The 14,423-nt window shown below is 40.4% G+C and overlaps 1 protein-coding gene across 2 annotated transcripts; it reads left to right on the forward strand.

Annotated features, from left to right (window-relative positions):
- The first annotated feature begins 466 nt into the window (after positions 1-466).
- Positions 467-13,077, forward strand: cldn19 (claudin 19). 2 transcript variants are annotated; one of them, XM_086291232.1, is made up of 5 exons: positions 467-1,243; positions 7,371-7,535; positions 8,175-8,259; positions 9,439-9,585; positions 11,668-13,077. In XM_086291232.1, exons 1-5 carry the CDS (start codon positions 1,021-1,023, stop codon positions 11,702-11,704), a joined length of 657 nt encoding a protein of 218 aa, XP_086147358.1. In that variant the 5' UTR covers positions 467-1,020; the 3' UTR covers positions 11,705-13,077. The 2 variants fall into 2 exon arrangements, with proteins under 2 accessions (XP_086147358.1, XP_086147357.1); XM_086291231.1 differs by having other exon boundaries at positions 468-1,243; positions 12,159-13,077.
- Positions 13,078-14,423: the final 1,346 nt, after the last annotated feature.

Raw genomic sequence — 14,423 nt, forward strand, 5'->3', positions numbered from 1 at the left:
TGGGGTTGCCATGGTGATAAGGGGAGGCTTGCCTTGGCGGCCCATAATTTGCAGAGAGCCTGTCTGGATGTGACATGCTCTTTACAGGCTCGGCATTGTTTGGAGCTGATTTATGTACATTTGTTGCGCTTCATCACAACCTTCCCCACACCTCCAACGGAGGGGGTAGACTTTGAAAGAATCAGCACATGTACCATGCGCTGATTCTTTGGAATTCCTCGGTTGGATTAGCACAGTCTTATAAGAATTGCCTAATTCTGTCTCCACCCATGGTGCTTTCCCTCCAAAGCCAGATCTTTTTGCTTTTCCTTTCCCTCTCTGTTTGAAACGGCTCTTACTCTCCTCTATCAACCCTTTCCTCCTCCCTCCCAGTAGGCGTTGCTACAACACAGTCCAATCAGAAACCAACCCATTTATTCATCCCTCCATGGTCAGCTTGTTGTGTCCACATGTTTCTTTTTTCTTTTTTCCCATTTTTTCCTTCTACCCCTCATTGTGCCACATGAGCCTGGAGTAGATAGAAAGACTGTAGTGGAGCGAAAGTTAGCAAGCAACCGAGAGAAAGACAGAGAGAGAGAGACTGGAGGAAGTCATGCAGAGTGTGAGGCAGCCCAGCGGCAATGCTTGATGAACTGAACTGCTGACCAGTTCTTTCTTCACTTTGACTGAACCTCACAGGGATCAAGAAATCAGACGAGAGATTCCTGATCTGAAGAGATCAGCTCGTTGTCTTCACTGAGGGGCAGAAAAACCAGGCAAGGACGTGGAGAGGAAAAAGAGAGCATTAGAGACAAGGAGACAGAGGAGAGTTCTACAAATGCGAATTGGAGCAGAGGAGCACAAGGAGATGCTCAGAGGGACCAGATAGTGGCAAGAAAAGCAAGACAAGTAGCAAGTGTGCCCACAGAGACCGCTCAAAGAAAGGGCGACGCATTAGGAGGAGTTAGAAGCTGTTGCGAGTCAAGCAGGGAGAGAAAGAACAAGACAAGACAGAAAACAGAGAGACAGTGTTAGAGAAGAATGGCTAACTCAGGTCTACAGTTGTTGGGTTACTTTCTGGCGTTGGGTGGCTGGATTGGCATCATCTCCACAACTGCCTTGCCCCAGTGGAAGCAGTCATCGTACGCCGGCGATGCCATCATCACGGCTGTGGGTCTGTACGAGGGGCTGTGGATGAGCTGTGCCTCACAGAGTACGGGACAGGTGCAGTGCAAGATCTTTGACTCCATGCTCTCGCTGGACAGTGAGTACCACATTTGAATTTGCTCCTAAAACCCAAGGATCTCTAACTTGTAGCAGTGCCCTTTTCCTACTCACGGTGATGTCCTTGTCTTTAAAGAAATCCATGTTAGGTATCACTTCTGTTTGGAGTGCAGGTTCATTGTAAAGGATTTTCAGGTTTGATTCTGTTGGATGTGAAGTTACTGTGAAGTTATATTCAATGTACAATTACTCAGATGACGAAGAGTAAAATTCAATTAAACTGCTAATGTGCTGATAAACTTTTTTCACTTTTCAATCACACTCCTTCCTTTCTTTCAAACTACTTTCCTTCTTTTATTTTATATTTTTAATTACCGTAACATTTGTCAACCTTTTGTTCTGCTTTGTTATACAAAATTTTCCCAAGAAACATCTTTTGTGGTACACTACACATGTATTATAGTTATTATATACTACGGTACACAGTTATTATAGTATGGCCCATTCATGTGTGCCGACTCTTGCCATTAATCAGCAGCAAAAACAGAAGAAAAACAACTCCCTGAGTGCTAAATGCTAACTGGGATGCAATAAACATGCAAGCTATAAATCTTACTTCAAATGCTGCTGTTCACATCTTTATTACAGCTTAGTTTCTTTATTAGAACTCCAAAACACCATGCGTAGAGTGTGATGAGTAGGAGGGGGTTCGGAATGTGGGGTTCGGACGTAAATTAGCTCAGAATACGAGTCTCCTGTCATCTCCAATCTGTGAGCTGGACCTAGTGAGTCATAATTAAAGGCACACAGATTATATGAATCCATCCATCTACTGTCTGCTTAAATTATCCTATTAGAGATTCTAATGAAAGACTAGCGGGTGTTAAGGGGGGGAGGCTTGGTCAGAAGGCACTTTCACAATACAATTCATTTGTTTTTCTCTGTGGTTACTGCTGTGGCACGCTTTCCTTGGAACAACAAATGAGGCACTTTGCAAACATTTTGGCGGTTCTGTGAGTCCTCCTATCAACACACTTTCTGATGGCGATCGTTGTGATGGGGCGTCCGAGCTGATCTCCCATCTCCTTTGGTTCCTTGCAGCAATAAGAACAGTGTATTGTCTTTGGGCATGAATAGAGGCTGTTAGGAGAAGAAAAGGGTAGTTGTTGAGCTAAAGTCCAGAGATATTCCCAGAATGTGCTCTATCGTCCCCACACGAGCACATTGTTCCACTTGTCCGTTAACCTCTTAACATCCATCGAGTCTCCTCGAGTTATTGTTGGATTTTGCTAGATGGACAATTATTCCGAAACTAGAAGATGTTACCTTTCAAATAAAGACTACACAGTCATTTGGCATGACAGATTTTATGTTCCAAGCTTTTCCATTTAAATCATATAAACAGGTGATACATTTATAAAACTCTATAGATGTTAACAAATTACCAGAAATTCATCTAGAAAACAGGGGGCAGGGTTAGGACTAGGATAACATACCCAATTGTTACAGAATAAAACATTCTTGAACAATCTCTGCTTTGTTTAGATTTTCCCCCAGACACATTACGAAACAGAACTGATTTAATCACATGTCCCGGATCAGGTCGGAATCTCGGGTATTGGTTTGATCAGGCACAAATAGGTCTGAAGGAGCTCCTCTCGCCTGGGTATGTTCGCAGCAGGAGCAGCATGTGACGGCGGGTATAATTGTTCACTAGACTGTGCTGATGTGGCCAAGCAAATGTGGTGGAAAGTGCTGCAGGTTTACTGAGCATTTTGCTCAAGAAGAAGACAGTGGTCAAAATAACAGATGGCTGTTATTTGCCAGATGAGGTGAAGGAGGATGGTGGTGCTGAAAGGACAGCTCTTTGCATCCAGTAAAATCTGAGCGTGACATTGACCTGCCTCTGCCAATCTGTGTGTCGCACTAAATAGCAACATCTTGCACATTTGACATAAAAGGCATAGATGTTTCCTGTGGATGCCAGACATTCATGTAAAAGGTTAAGTCTGCTTTATAAATCGAACTTGACAATGAGTTTCTGAAGACACTATTCATAGTAAAATAGTTTCTATTATACAATACATCTTGAAATGTATGCACATTTGGTCAGTCAAACCTACTTTATCTATGGCCAGTTAGGTAGAAATGTTCTTGTATTAGATTCTTGTATTTCTTTTAAGATCAAAGCCAACAACGTGTCCCTCCAAACTATTTGACATTTATACCCATCTGTCAGTCTTTGTCCCCATGCTTTGCCTACTCCACGATTCTTGACCTATGTCTTTAAAAACACAAATACATGTGTTGTAAAAAGGCTAAAATGTCCATAATAAAACTGTCAGTCAGGACACTAGTTTGACATCCAGGTGGGAGCTACTTTCCTTTTCACTTTCTGTTTGTGTAAGTTCTGGTAAGCCACAAAGTCAGCTCAGCTCGGTAGCGATTCTGGCAAATCAGCTGATTACTACATCAGCCCACATCAGCTGATGGCTCAGCTGATACCATTCTACACATCCATTTGGAAAATCCTATGAGAGCTGCTTCAACCTAACACACCCCCAACTGGTCGTGGCAGATGGCCCCGCACGTCCCTGAGCCTGGTTCTGCCGGAGGTTTCCTCCTTTTAAACTGTTTTTCCTTCCCACTGTCATCAAAGTGATTGCTCATAGGTGGCTGTCTGATAGTTGGGGTTTCTCTGTATTATTGTAGGGTATTTACCTTACAATAATAAGCAACTTAAGACATCTGTTATTGGGATCTGGTGCTATATAAATACAATTGAATGGAACGGAATTAAAATTCTGCAAAGCAAGCTACTTTGCAACCCACCTCCATGCTAGCTCTTCTTTTGATACTTTATCTGACTTACTCACAAGGGTTGTCATTGATGCCTCCTCTGATCTGAGCTGGGGTCTTGCTTCTGCCCTTCACACCTTATGCTTAACTTGTATGCACATTTAAGGGTGGTATCAGATAAGTCATGCAGATGTAATTAGCAGTTGTCTTAAGCTACAGTAATCTATACTGAGTAAAAAATATCATGGTTTACACAGGTTCACACTGTTTAGAATAAAAAACAAGCTGAGAGTCAGACATGGTAAAAATGGTTTTATAGGACAAATATTTCAAATATTTAGTATGCATCCAAAACAGCCAATGAGGGTTTGCAGTGTGTGTGGACTCACACAGACACTAATATTGATATTTACCTACAACAAATGCTTCAAATGCTGTGTGAATTGCACAGCATTCACACAGCATTGTGTGAATGCTGTAGGCATTCACACTATTGAGTTGGCTTTGACAAGTTAATATGGGTCCTTTAACTGGTATACACTGAAAAGAAATGACTAAAGGGTCAAGAGAAACAGAAGTTTATTCTTTGAGTTGAAATTGCATTGGAGGACTAAACTGTAAGTGTAAGGCACCGAGCAGGCAGAGAGCCAGTCTGTACAAAATAGACTCAAGTGACCTCACAATGGGACCTTACAGAGCCTACACACACACACACACACACACACACACACACACACACACACACACACACACACACACACACACACACACACACACACTGAAAGGTTGTGGCTGGTACTGCCAATCTTAGCAGTGGAAAAAGAGAACCTAGTGGGTGGGTGAGCCAGCCTTCAACCAACTCTCTTTCTCACTTTCAATCCCTTCTTCTAGTCTCACCAAGGAAAACCGGTCAGTGGAGTCATTAGCCTAAACCCCCACACACCAGGAATGTCTACAGTGAATGAAAAACAACAGCAAAAAATTTCCAAATCCCTCTCTCTGGAAGACCATTCAGATACTCCATCAAAAGGAGCAATGGAGCCATAAATCAGACTTCAAAGATTGTTCCCCCTTCAAGTCCCTTCAGATCAGCTTTTGAAATGCTGCTTCACTGCCGCACCATGAATGATGGTGTGTGTATTTCTGTCACAATGACAAACGGTGACTTTAGCTTTCATCTCAGGCTGATACTCGACTGCTCTTTTTGAACTTACAGTTCATTCAGCGAATGGGGTACAGAACTCAGAGAATCGGATATTGGTAAAAATCATAGAAGCACTGCAGCAAAGAAAAAAATTAATACCTTGTTTTGGGAAAAGACATTTATTTAATCAGATTTGACTGGCAATTTTAAACATGCACTTTTTTTAGTCCCAAAGATCAATGCCCTGAAAGACAGTGTTGGCTGCTCAGTGGCAAAAGTTGCTCGTAGGAGGAATTAGTTTTTTGCTACTTGAGTCACAGAGCAAGGAACATCTCTACTTGAGCATTTGTTAACAGTAGAACAAGTCAACAAACACTTTTTCTGACACAGTTCTTGAAATCCTTACTACACACCAAACTATTCAGTAAGAACTTACAATGTTAACCACAGTGTAATAAGGGCACATTTAAAATGTCAATGTTAATGTTACTGAAATGATAACTGATAATATTTACAAGTCATTATTAAAGTTCTACATTATGTTTATCTATAACATTATAGTTTGTATAATAAAAAAATAGAATTAATTTTAACATGTGGTATATTGTATTGTATTGTGTATCGTACTGCAGCTGATTCACTTCAGTTTTATTTATAGAGCGACAAATCACAGCAACAGTTGCCTTAATGTGCTAGAGATTATGACAATTATATAACAATTAAATCCTTGCATTTACATTTTTTTATGCTATACCATAATCAACAATTTTATGATAAAGGTTTAATTTCTGACCTGTTCTCATTCCTGGGGGATCAAATATTGATGCTTTAGGCACGTGCGCTTTGAAGATTCAGTGTCAGTGCTGTGGGAATAGTGAGACCAACACCCCTGACTTTGGCCGTATGGTGAACCAAAGCAAGTCAAGACTGTCTAAGAATAAAAGGAAACTAAATACTTAGTAAACATTTACAAACCAATATCGTCAGCAGACTGACTGACCTACTATTATAAATTACCATTATATTGTTGGTGCACAATAAAAAAAACTACCAAGTTATTATTTAGTAATAACCAACAGTGCTCCTTCTTCTTCTTCTTCTTCTTCTTCTTCTTCTTTTTACCTAGTAACATCCACAATGTTTTCAGGAGATAAATAAAATGATATATTTCAAAGGTCCTGGAATATAATGAGTGCATAATGGGATTTTTTTTAATGTGTCCTGGAGCTGTAAAAGCTAACAAAGGGGCAACACTAAAAAAATGAGTTTGCTGACTCTATTGAATTGTTTTCTGTTCAGCGTGTTTCCTGGGACATGCAAACACAACACCGGCTGCCGTTTTTTGAAAGTGATGCCTGTGATCTTGGCTGTGAAACCTCTATGAGAAATCCCCCTGTTTACTTTAATTACCATATTTGTCAGCTTTGTCAGATATCACAATCGAGATGCTGGAATGTTTTCTACCGCTGCTGGGATTTCAACAATCCCCTCGCTTGCTGTAAATAAGGCACGCTCCATCAGTATTTTGACGGTATTATTAGGCGCTCAGCATTGCTTTGCCTTTAACGTGTCTTTGAGTGGCTGTTGTTGAGGCAGTACACTCACATCGCTGTGGTGACGGCCCCGCGAAAACAATCTTTCTTTGTGACAAAGCCACACTAATCCCACTGTTTGAAACATGTAAAGTGGGGCCTCCTACAGTCAGTGTGAGCCAGAGAGAGACTTTCATCTCAGTCTGTTCCACCTACAGTCAATGTGTCTGTGCTCATATTGTGCTCTTACTCTTACACATATGTGAGTAAATATGTGTAAATATGTTCCTCCCACTAAGTTATGTGTGTGCTGAGGCCTGTGTGGGTAGAGGATTCGATTTTAGAGACGGCAAAACCACAGTGGAACGATGTGGAGAAGATTTGAAGGATCATTTACGGTTCCAGAGTTTGGCCAGTAAAGTCACCTCTGGAACTACCCTGCTTGGAAAAGTAGGACAGTGGTGGACTCTCCCTAATGATCTGTCTGTCACAAATGCATGTGGTCTCCCATCAACCCTGCATGGCATGTATAGCTTCATTCCCCTCAGTTTTCACTTTCATGTTTAGAAATATTTGTGTCTTTCCAAATGATGGGCTGAAAGACTCTTTTCTTTTCTGTTTTCTCATCTCCTCACCACTTCTACATCCTCTACTTCATGTTTTATCTCTTTCCTCCCCTCTTTTTTCTCTAGTCCACATCCAGACATGCCGGGCCCTTATGGTGGTGTCAGTACTGCTGGGCTTTATTGGGATCATTGTCAGCGTGGTGGGCATGAAGTGTACCAAGGTGGGAGATAACAACCCAGCCACCAAGTCCCGCATCGCTATGACTGGAGGAGCACTCTTTCTGCTTGCAGGTGCAACTGTTGTTTTGCTTCATTTACCAGCATAAAAAGACGCTGTATTTCTGGCATTCAATGCATTTAGCAAGAGTGGTCTGGCATTTTTCTTGCAGTAGGGGTCTTCTGGGTAATTAGAGTCCCTGCTGTAAACAGGAAGTGGTCATTTTCGAGGCATTAGCTCTTGACCTCAGACCACAATCCCAAGGAAAGAAATTAAACTAAACAAGTATTTACTAAGCCAAGCCATTGGTGTTGTTGTAGCAACAGAATTAATTAGTGTAGTAAACTGACAGATAAGATAAAATAAAACGTTAGGAAAAAAATGACAGAAATTTCTGTGTATGTAAGCTGTGTATGTGCATCTCTCTCCACACACACACACCTTCATTCCAGTCTTTCCTTCAGGTGAACACCTAAGAACCTGTAGCTATCCGTTGTTTCAACCTCCTCACCCATGAGACATTTCCTGGGCTTAGTTGTATTTTTTTCCCCTAGAAGAAAAAAATTCCTTTGTCTCACTGACATTCAGAAAGAGGTGATTTCTGCCAGACCACTCTGCAAAGCACCTTGCCCGCTCCCTCTACTCCGGTTCCTGTAGTGTCATCAGAAAAGTTCTGCAGTTAGCATGGTCCTCACCTGTTTCTCCCTCCACAGGTTTATGCACACTGGTTTCTGTGTCCTGGTATGCCACTCAGGTGTCCTATCAGTTCTTTAACCCAAACACACCACCCAATGCCAGGTATGTGAATCATATTGTGATACACTCCTTTCTGTTTGAGCTGAGGGTTTAATCTCTTCATTAAAGAGCAAAAAACACCATAATCAAGTTGCGACTGCTACAATACTGTCAGTGTATTCAAAACCTGGAAGTATCAGATCTCGAATAAATATCACAATATCATATAATGAGATTGCAATGTTTGCAATAGTTTAATATTTCTTTAAAATGTTGTTGAAAAGAAAAAATGCAGAGGTGGGAAACACTAAATAGCCTGAATAAAAGATACCTGACAGTGATACTGTTTTCATTGGTCTAACACTGTTTTCAGTTATCACGCTGTTGTATTTGTGCTCAGTCTTCTTATTTTTTTGTTTGTTTGTATATTTGAAAATGTCATATTTTAGACTAGTCAAGAGGTTTTGTTGTACATAGAAGAAACAGGCATAAGTAAGCAGACTTCATCTCAAAGGTTTGAGGGACAATTAACATGATGTGATAAACTGGAACTACAGCCAGTGACAAAGATTCTGCAGTCAAATTACTGTTAAACTTAACGTGTTCTGTTTACAAAAACCACCTAGATGTGGCAAATAAAAATAATTAGGACTAGTTGCAGACACAACTGTTTTCAGCTGCTAATATCTGTATGACATATACGTCTAAAACAGCTAATGTTACTGGTTGCTGTTAAAAAGATGAGTTTAGCTGTAAACTGTAGTTATTACTAAAATAGTCAACATCTGTCGCCAATAGTTGCTAATAATGGCTGAAAAATATGACCAGTTGGTGATACAAATCACAAATAAACAATAATAGCTAGTTAGCTGCAAACATTTGGTTGGTAAGGAAAAACCATTGATTAATTTAGCAACATCATTTCCAAATATTTGATAATTTTGGCTTAGAAATATGATCAATGTACGATGCTAATAGTTTCCAGTTATGAAAAAAAAGGAAAAACAAATCATTTAATACTAGTAGTTGTTACTTTTATCAAGTATTACAGCTGTAAAGCTCCTCTTATGACTAATGTGTATGCTAATGGTTAGTCTTCAATATCTAATAATTAAAATAATAAAATTTTTATCCATTTTTTATCGCCCACGCTTCAATATCCATTTATCCTTTATTTTGTGTATGTCTTTTTATGTCAGCATTTACACCTTATGCCTTGTTTATGCCTTGTTTCCTGTGCAGGTATGAGTTTGGCTCAGCCTTGTTTGTCGGATGGGCAGCAGCCAGTCTGACTGTTCTGGGTGGCTCTTTGCTGTGCTGCTCCTGCTCCAAAGAAGATATGCGAGGACAGCAATATTACCGCCAATCACAGCCTTCCACAGCAAGGGAGTACGTGTAAACCCCAACCCCTTCCAGCAGTCACCCAAACAGAGAGCAGAGGACACGCTTGGCACCACCCTCTTTTTTCCCCTTGTAAATCTAACAAAAAGACTATCATGCATACACACATGCAATCATTTAGCTCAAAGACACTTCTTATCTTACACAGCAATACACGACATATGAAGTTGTACATATATGAGCATATTATCTACCAGTAGGATGTATGTGGCTATGAACCTAAAGAAGTACAAACTTATACGTAGAAAGTGTTAAGCTTGTATTGTGAGTTGACATCTCCTGCTTGTCATGATTTAATGTACTTTAAGAGGTAAGTACAGCGATACGATGAACACAAATTTAAGCACGGTACAGAAAAACATCGTTTGGAGCAAATTACACTGCAAATTAAAGGGCATTTCTTATCTGAGGAAGTACTGCAAAACTTGCTGAACTTTTACTAGCATGTCCTGTGCTTCCTGGTTGGAGCTGCATTGGTGTTTTACCTCCAAATTGCCACGTATGTTCACAGTCTACTGTTGCAGTTACGTGTGTAAGGGGACAAGGCCTGACCCTGTGTGCAAATGAGAAAAAAAGGATTTAATTTTGTAACTCACAGAGTTTAGAGCTCTAAACCACCAAACCTTTTCTATCTTTATATAGAATTCAAAACAAAACAAAGAATTTCTATGTTCTTAATTTATTTATTTAAGCTGTCGAGTGTTATTCAAACAAACATAATGAATGACAGTAAAGAAGCAGGCGTGTCTGGTGTCCTCCTAAGTGAGGAAGCCCCTGGACAACCATCTTATTAACAGCTGAGAAAATTTCTCACATATGGTAAAACTACACAGTCCTTTTTTACACCACAAGGACTTGATGAAGATCGCACATGCAGACACAATCTGAACTGCAGCAGTGGAGGGTGAATTGTTAGTTAAAGGTGTCTGTTTAGATGTGTAATGAGTATGACTGCTGCTGATTATCGCTCTTCCATTATACTTAACACGAGGAGAAAGAGGAGACTGTCATTGACACATATCATCACGCTCCATTTACTAACACCATCATTCCAGATTCATACACTCCCTCATCTCATAAGCTGTTGTATAACTAAACCAGTGCCTAAGATCTAAGCTATTCACACACATGAATAATCTTACTGATGTCAGCATACTATTATCTTTATATAATTTAGCATGATGAAGTGTTATATTTAACTCCACTGTTTGGTTGATTGCATATAGAAAAAACAGGTGGTCTTCAACCCACCGACTGCTCATTGAAGGTGAGGCACAATAGATACTTGCAACTATTGCCACATTAGACCCTTTAAAACTCAGCTGCTGCTAAATTGGCTCTTGAGTTCTCCCTTCATGCTCCCACATCACTTTGCCCCCATTTATGTTTCTAAAAGAGTTGGTCCATCACTGTTCCACATAAAAAAGCCATTAACTTTTCTTAGAATAGGTCCCAGTTGCCCCATTTCCCAGTTACATGGCTTCTCTTCTTAGAAGAGACTTATTTGTGGAGAGCTCTATTATTCTCAAACTTGGCAGGTGGACGGTGAAGGTCTATAGGAAATTCTTTGTACTTGTACTAAATAAAATGAGATGTCAATGGGATGTCAAGCATCTCTGCTCTGCTGTCGTAGCGACTGTGACATCTCCCCATTTCTATATGACTGGAAATGAGCAACTAGGCCTATAAAGCCAACAGACAAGTGTTTACAGAGGTCAAGTCTGAAAGCCCTTTTCCCAGACACCTCTATGGAGGGAAGACTTTTATTTTTTTGCAGCTTCGAGTATGTCTCTTGTGGCAGAGAATGCAGGATTAAGGCAGTTCCACATCACCCCAGACAACAGTATAGCTGTTCATTGACTCTATATGTTTCTGCCCACCTTTGTTAGTCATTCTGTAGGGTAAATGTTCTATTTTAACCCGAACAGTGCTAGCCAGCTTCCATGTAACACTGATTCTGAAACCTGTCGGCTAACATCTCAGTCATCCCTCTGGCTCTCTAACATGGTGGGAATCTGAGAGTTCTTGATGTGTCTTATCCTGACTGTCTTCTTCTCTCCTCTAATTCAGGGCAGAGTTGTTGAGTGAAACTAGTTTCCCTGACTGATCAGCCCCCGCCTTTTTATCGAGGACTTTCCGACTCTCCCACCACTGTCTCCCCATCCCCCCTTCATTTCCTGTTACCTCTTTACCTTCCAATTTGGACCTCTTGTAGATGATTTCCTTTTTCTCAATAATACATCTGCACCTTATCACTTTTAATGGGAACCAAGGTGTACTGTCTTCTTCCGACCCCCTCTCCGTCTCTGAGCCGTCTCTGTAAATATGGACTCATGTGGTCAGACGTTTTCTTTAAGAAATAAGATATCAACCCTCTGCTACACCTCCTGTTCCCCCTTCTGTCCAAATATTGGTGCAAAGTTAACAATAAACTGAAACATACTGTTGTGCTGATTCGTAGTTTCACTTACAGCCTATGACCTCTGGGTGTTTTTGTAAATGTGAGGTTTTTTTCTTGTCGCTGTGACTGAAACGTGTCTTTTTTCCCTTTTGAATTGCAGACCAAATGTTAAAAGTACCCCACCAGAGAAAAGGGAGCAGTACTTGTAGTTTGGGAGAGTCTTCTGGCCCTACCATGGTTTAAATTCTGTCAACAGACAAAACCCTTTCACTGAGAAATTCAAAACAGACAAGAATGAATTTATGAACAGCAAACACTCAAGCATATTGCAACAACATATATTAATCTTTGTTGAGATTAATGAAATTGTTTGGGGAAATGTTTTATGAATTAGATGTACTTAGGGGGTTTGACATCCTCATCTGTGTTGTTGACTTTGGGAGAGACAGTCATTCAGGGTATGTTTTCTATAACATGTTAAAAAACCCAGGTGTATATACCACCAACTTTACTCCTTTTTTTTTTTACTACATATAATGTTTTACTACAGTGCCTTATAACACATGTTTGCACACATGTATGTGAATTCTCTGTTTTCCATCCCATCTGAGGGATGTGTGTCCACAGCTACTCTGCTAGGACTTGTGTTTCCCTTTGTTTCTATTGTTGGAGTTCCAAAAACGAATGTGAAGCTACTCTACAGTACCACTTATGAACAAAAAGGACAAATACATGATAGATCTGCCACGTGTTGCCTTATGCCACTGTAAACTCTGTGCCTGTTTCCAAGTAGTCTGGGCTGAGGATATACCAAGTGCATCCATTGTGTATCGTCAGGTGCCAATATGATTTTGTGTGAATGGAAGAGTCGTCGTATTATTGACTCTTAAGGACGTACTGTATTGTGTGCTGTCTCCTGTACTAAGGAATGCCAGTTTGCTGAGAGTTAAAATGCCTGCATTTATTTACCATGCCTTTCTTTTTCTCTAATATTTACCTCCTTCATGTCGTGTATCATCTCATTTACCTGTATACCCGTCTGTTTCCTTTAGAATGAAGTAAACAGAGATGGAAACATGGATTTGGCTATGACTCAGTACTTTATCAGTTTTTTCCCTACTTTTCACCCTTGCCTGACTTTTTGCCCACTCCCCCCACTCATTCCTCCATTCCAGCTCAAATCCTTCTTTTGCACCCTGTTGTTCAATAATTGCAGATGTGGAATTCCACTTCTGCTCCACTTGTTGGCTGAGCAAGTTAACCTTGCGAGTCCACCTTTGAGAATGTCTGGTGTTGTAGAGTTTGAGCTAGAAAACATTTTAAATTGTGATCTTGGCTAGAATTACTCATTTTTAACTGACTTAAACAGGATAAGAGCGAGGGTCGTGCTTTTTCAAGTACTATTTTAATACGATATGCACATGTCTGTAAACATTACTAATTGTTCTGTTTTTTGTTATTGCTTACTTTGCTTTTGCTTTCTATGAAGATTAAGTGTTTTCGTAAACAGAAGATACAAACTTCACAGTTATGATTTTGGAGAAATAGACCCGGTGAAGTTTAGCCAAAGCTCACGCAAGATTTGAGTCTCTGCGCTAGAATATCCAAATGGCAGCCTTCCAAAGTGTGTCTCTTTCAACCAAATCACCAAAAAGGAACGCTAACAATTCAATTCAATTCAATGTCATTTATACAGCGCCAAACACCAACAACAGTCCCCTCAAGGCTCAATAATACATACAGAGAAAAACCCAACAATCATATGACCCCCTATGAGCAGCACTTTGGCGACATTGGGAAGGAAAAACACCCTTTTAACAGGAACAAACCTCCGGCAGAACCAGGCTCAGGGAGGGGCGGGGCCATCTGCTGCGACCGGTTGGGGAGAGAGAAGGAAGACAGGATAAAAGACTTGCTGTGGAGAGACAGAGATTAATAACACGTATGATTCAATGCAGAGAGGTCTAACAATCAGTCATTATCTGGATGATGGAGTATCTGCAAGGAGCCAGCATGGTATGGTAAACTTATAGAAAAATTATGGTTTTCAGTACTGAAAAATTGTTACGCTTTTTTGGTCGTTAATAATAAAAAGTCAATCTGTGAATGTAATGGTGGTGATCAGACAACATTAAATCCTGTGTGCTTCATGCCCATCCACCATCCCAACCTCCACCTCATCTGCAGTTCTTGTACTGGCCCCAAAGGATGGCTTTGGATATTACTCGTGACCAGTGAAGTCATTCACAGAGGTAACAGAGGAGAGCTAAACTGTGTAATAGCCTTTGTTCATGTTTTGGTCAATCGTGTTTTCTTGCCAAGCTGCATAGGGTAAAAAGAGGAAACCCTTGGCAGAAGAGACTGAAAAATATAAATCCGATGAAAGAAAAGGTAAATCAACAATACCTTGATCTGATTTTTGTTA

The sequence above is a fragment of the Aulonocara sp. 'chitande type north' Nkhata Bay genome, linkage group LG5 (assembly GCF_057382095.1).
Source record: "Aulonocara sp. 'chitande type north' Nkhata Bay isolate Kocher_YH1m ecotype deep benthic linkage group LG5, A_spYH_male_GT1.1, whole genome shotgun sequence".
Taxonomy (NCBI): domain Eukaryota; kingdom Metazoa; phylum Chordata; class Actinopteri; order Cichliformes; family Cichlidae; genus Aulonocara; species Aulonocara sp. 'chitande type north' Nkhata Bay.

Excerpts from the sequence above, each read along its gene's own strand:
- cldn19 (XM_086291231.1), top strand. The coding sequence starts at position 1,021 with ATGGCTAACTCAGGTCTACAGTTGTTGGGTTACTTTCTGGCGTTGGGT. Across the intron at positions 8,260-9,438 it reads AACACACCACCCAATGCCAG|GTATGAGTTTGGCTCAGCCT; the intron begins GTATGTGAATCA and ends TTTCCTGTGCAG. Across the intron at positions 9,586-12,158 it reads CAGCCTTCCACAGCAAGGGA|ACCAAATGTTAAAAGTACCC; the intron begins GTACGTGTAAAC and ends TTTGAATTGCAG.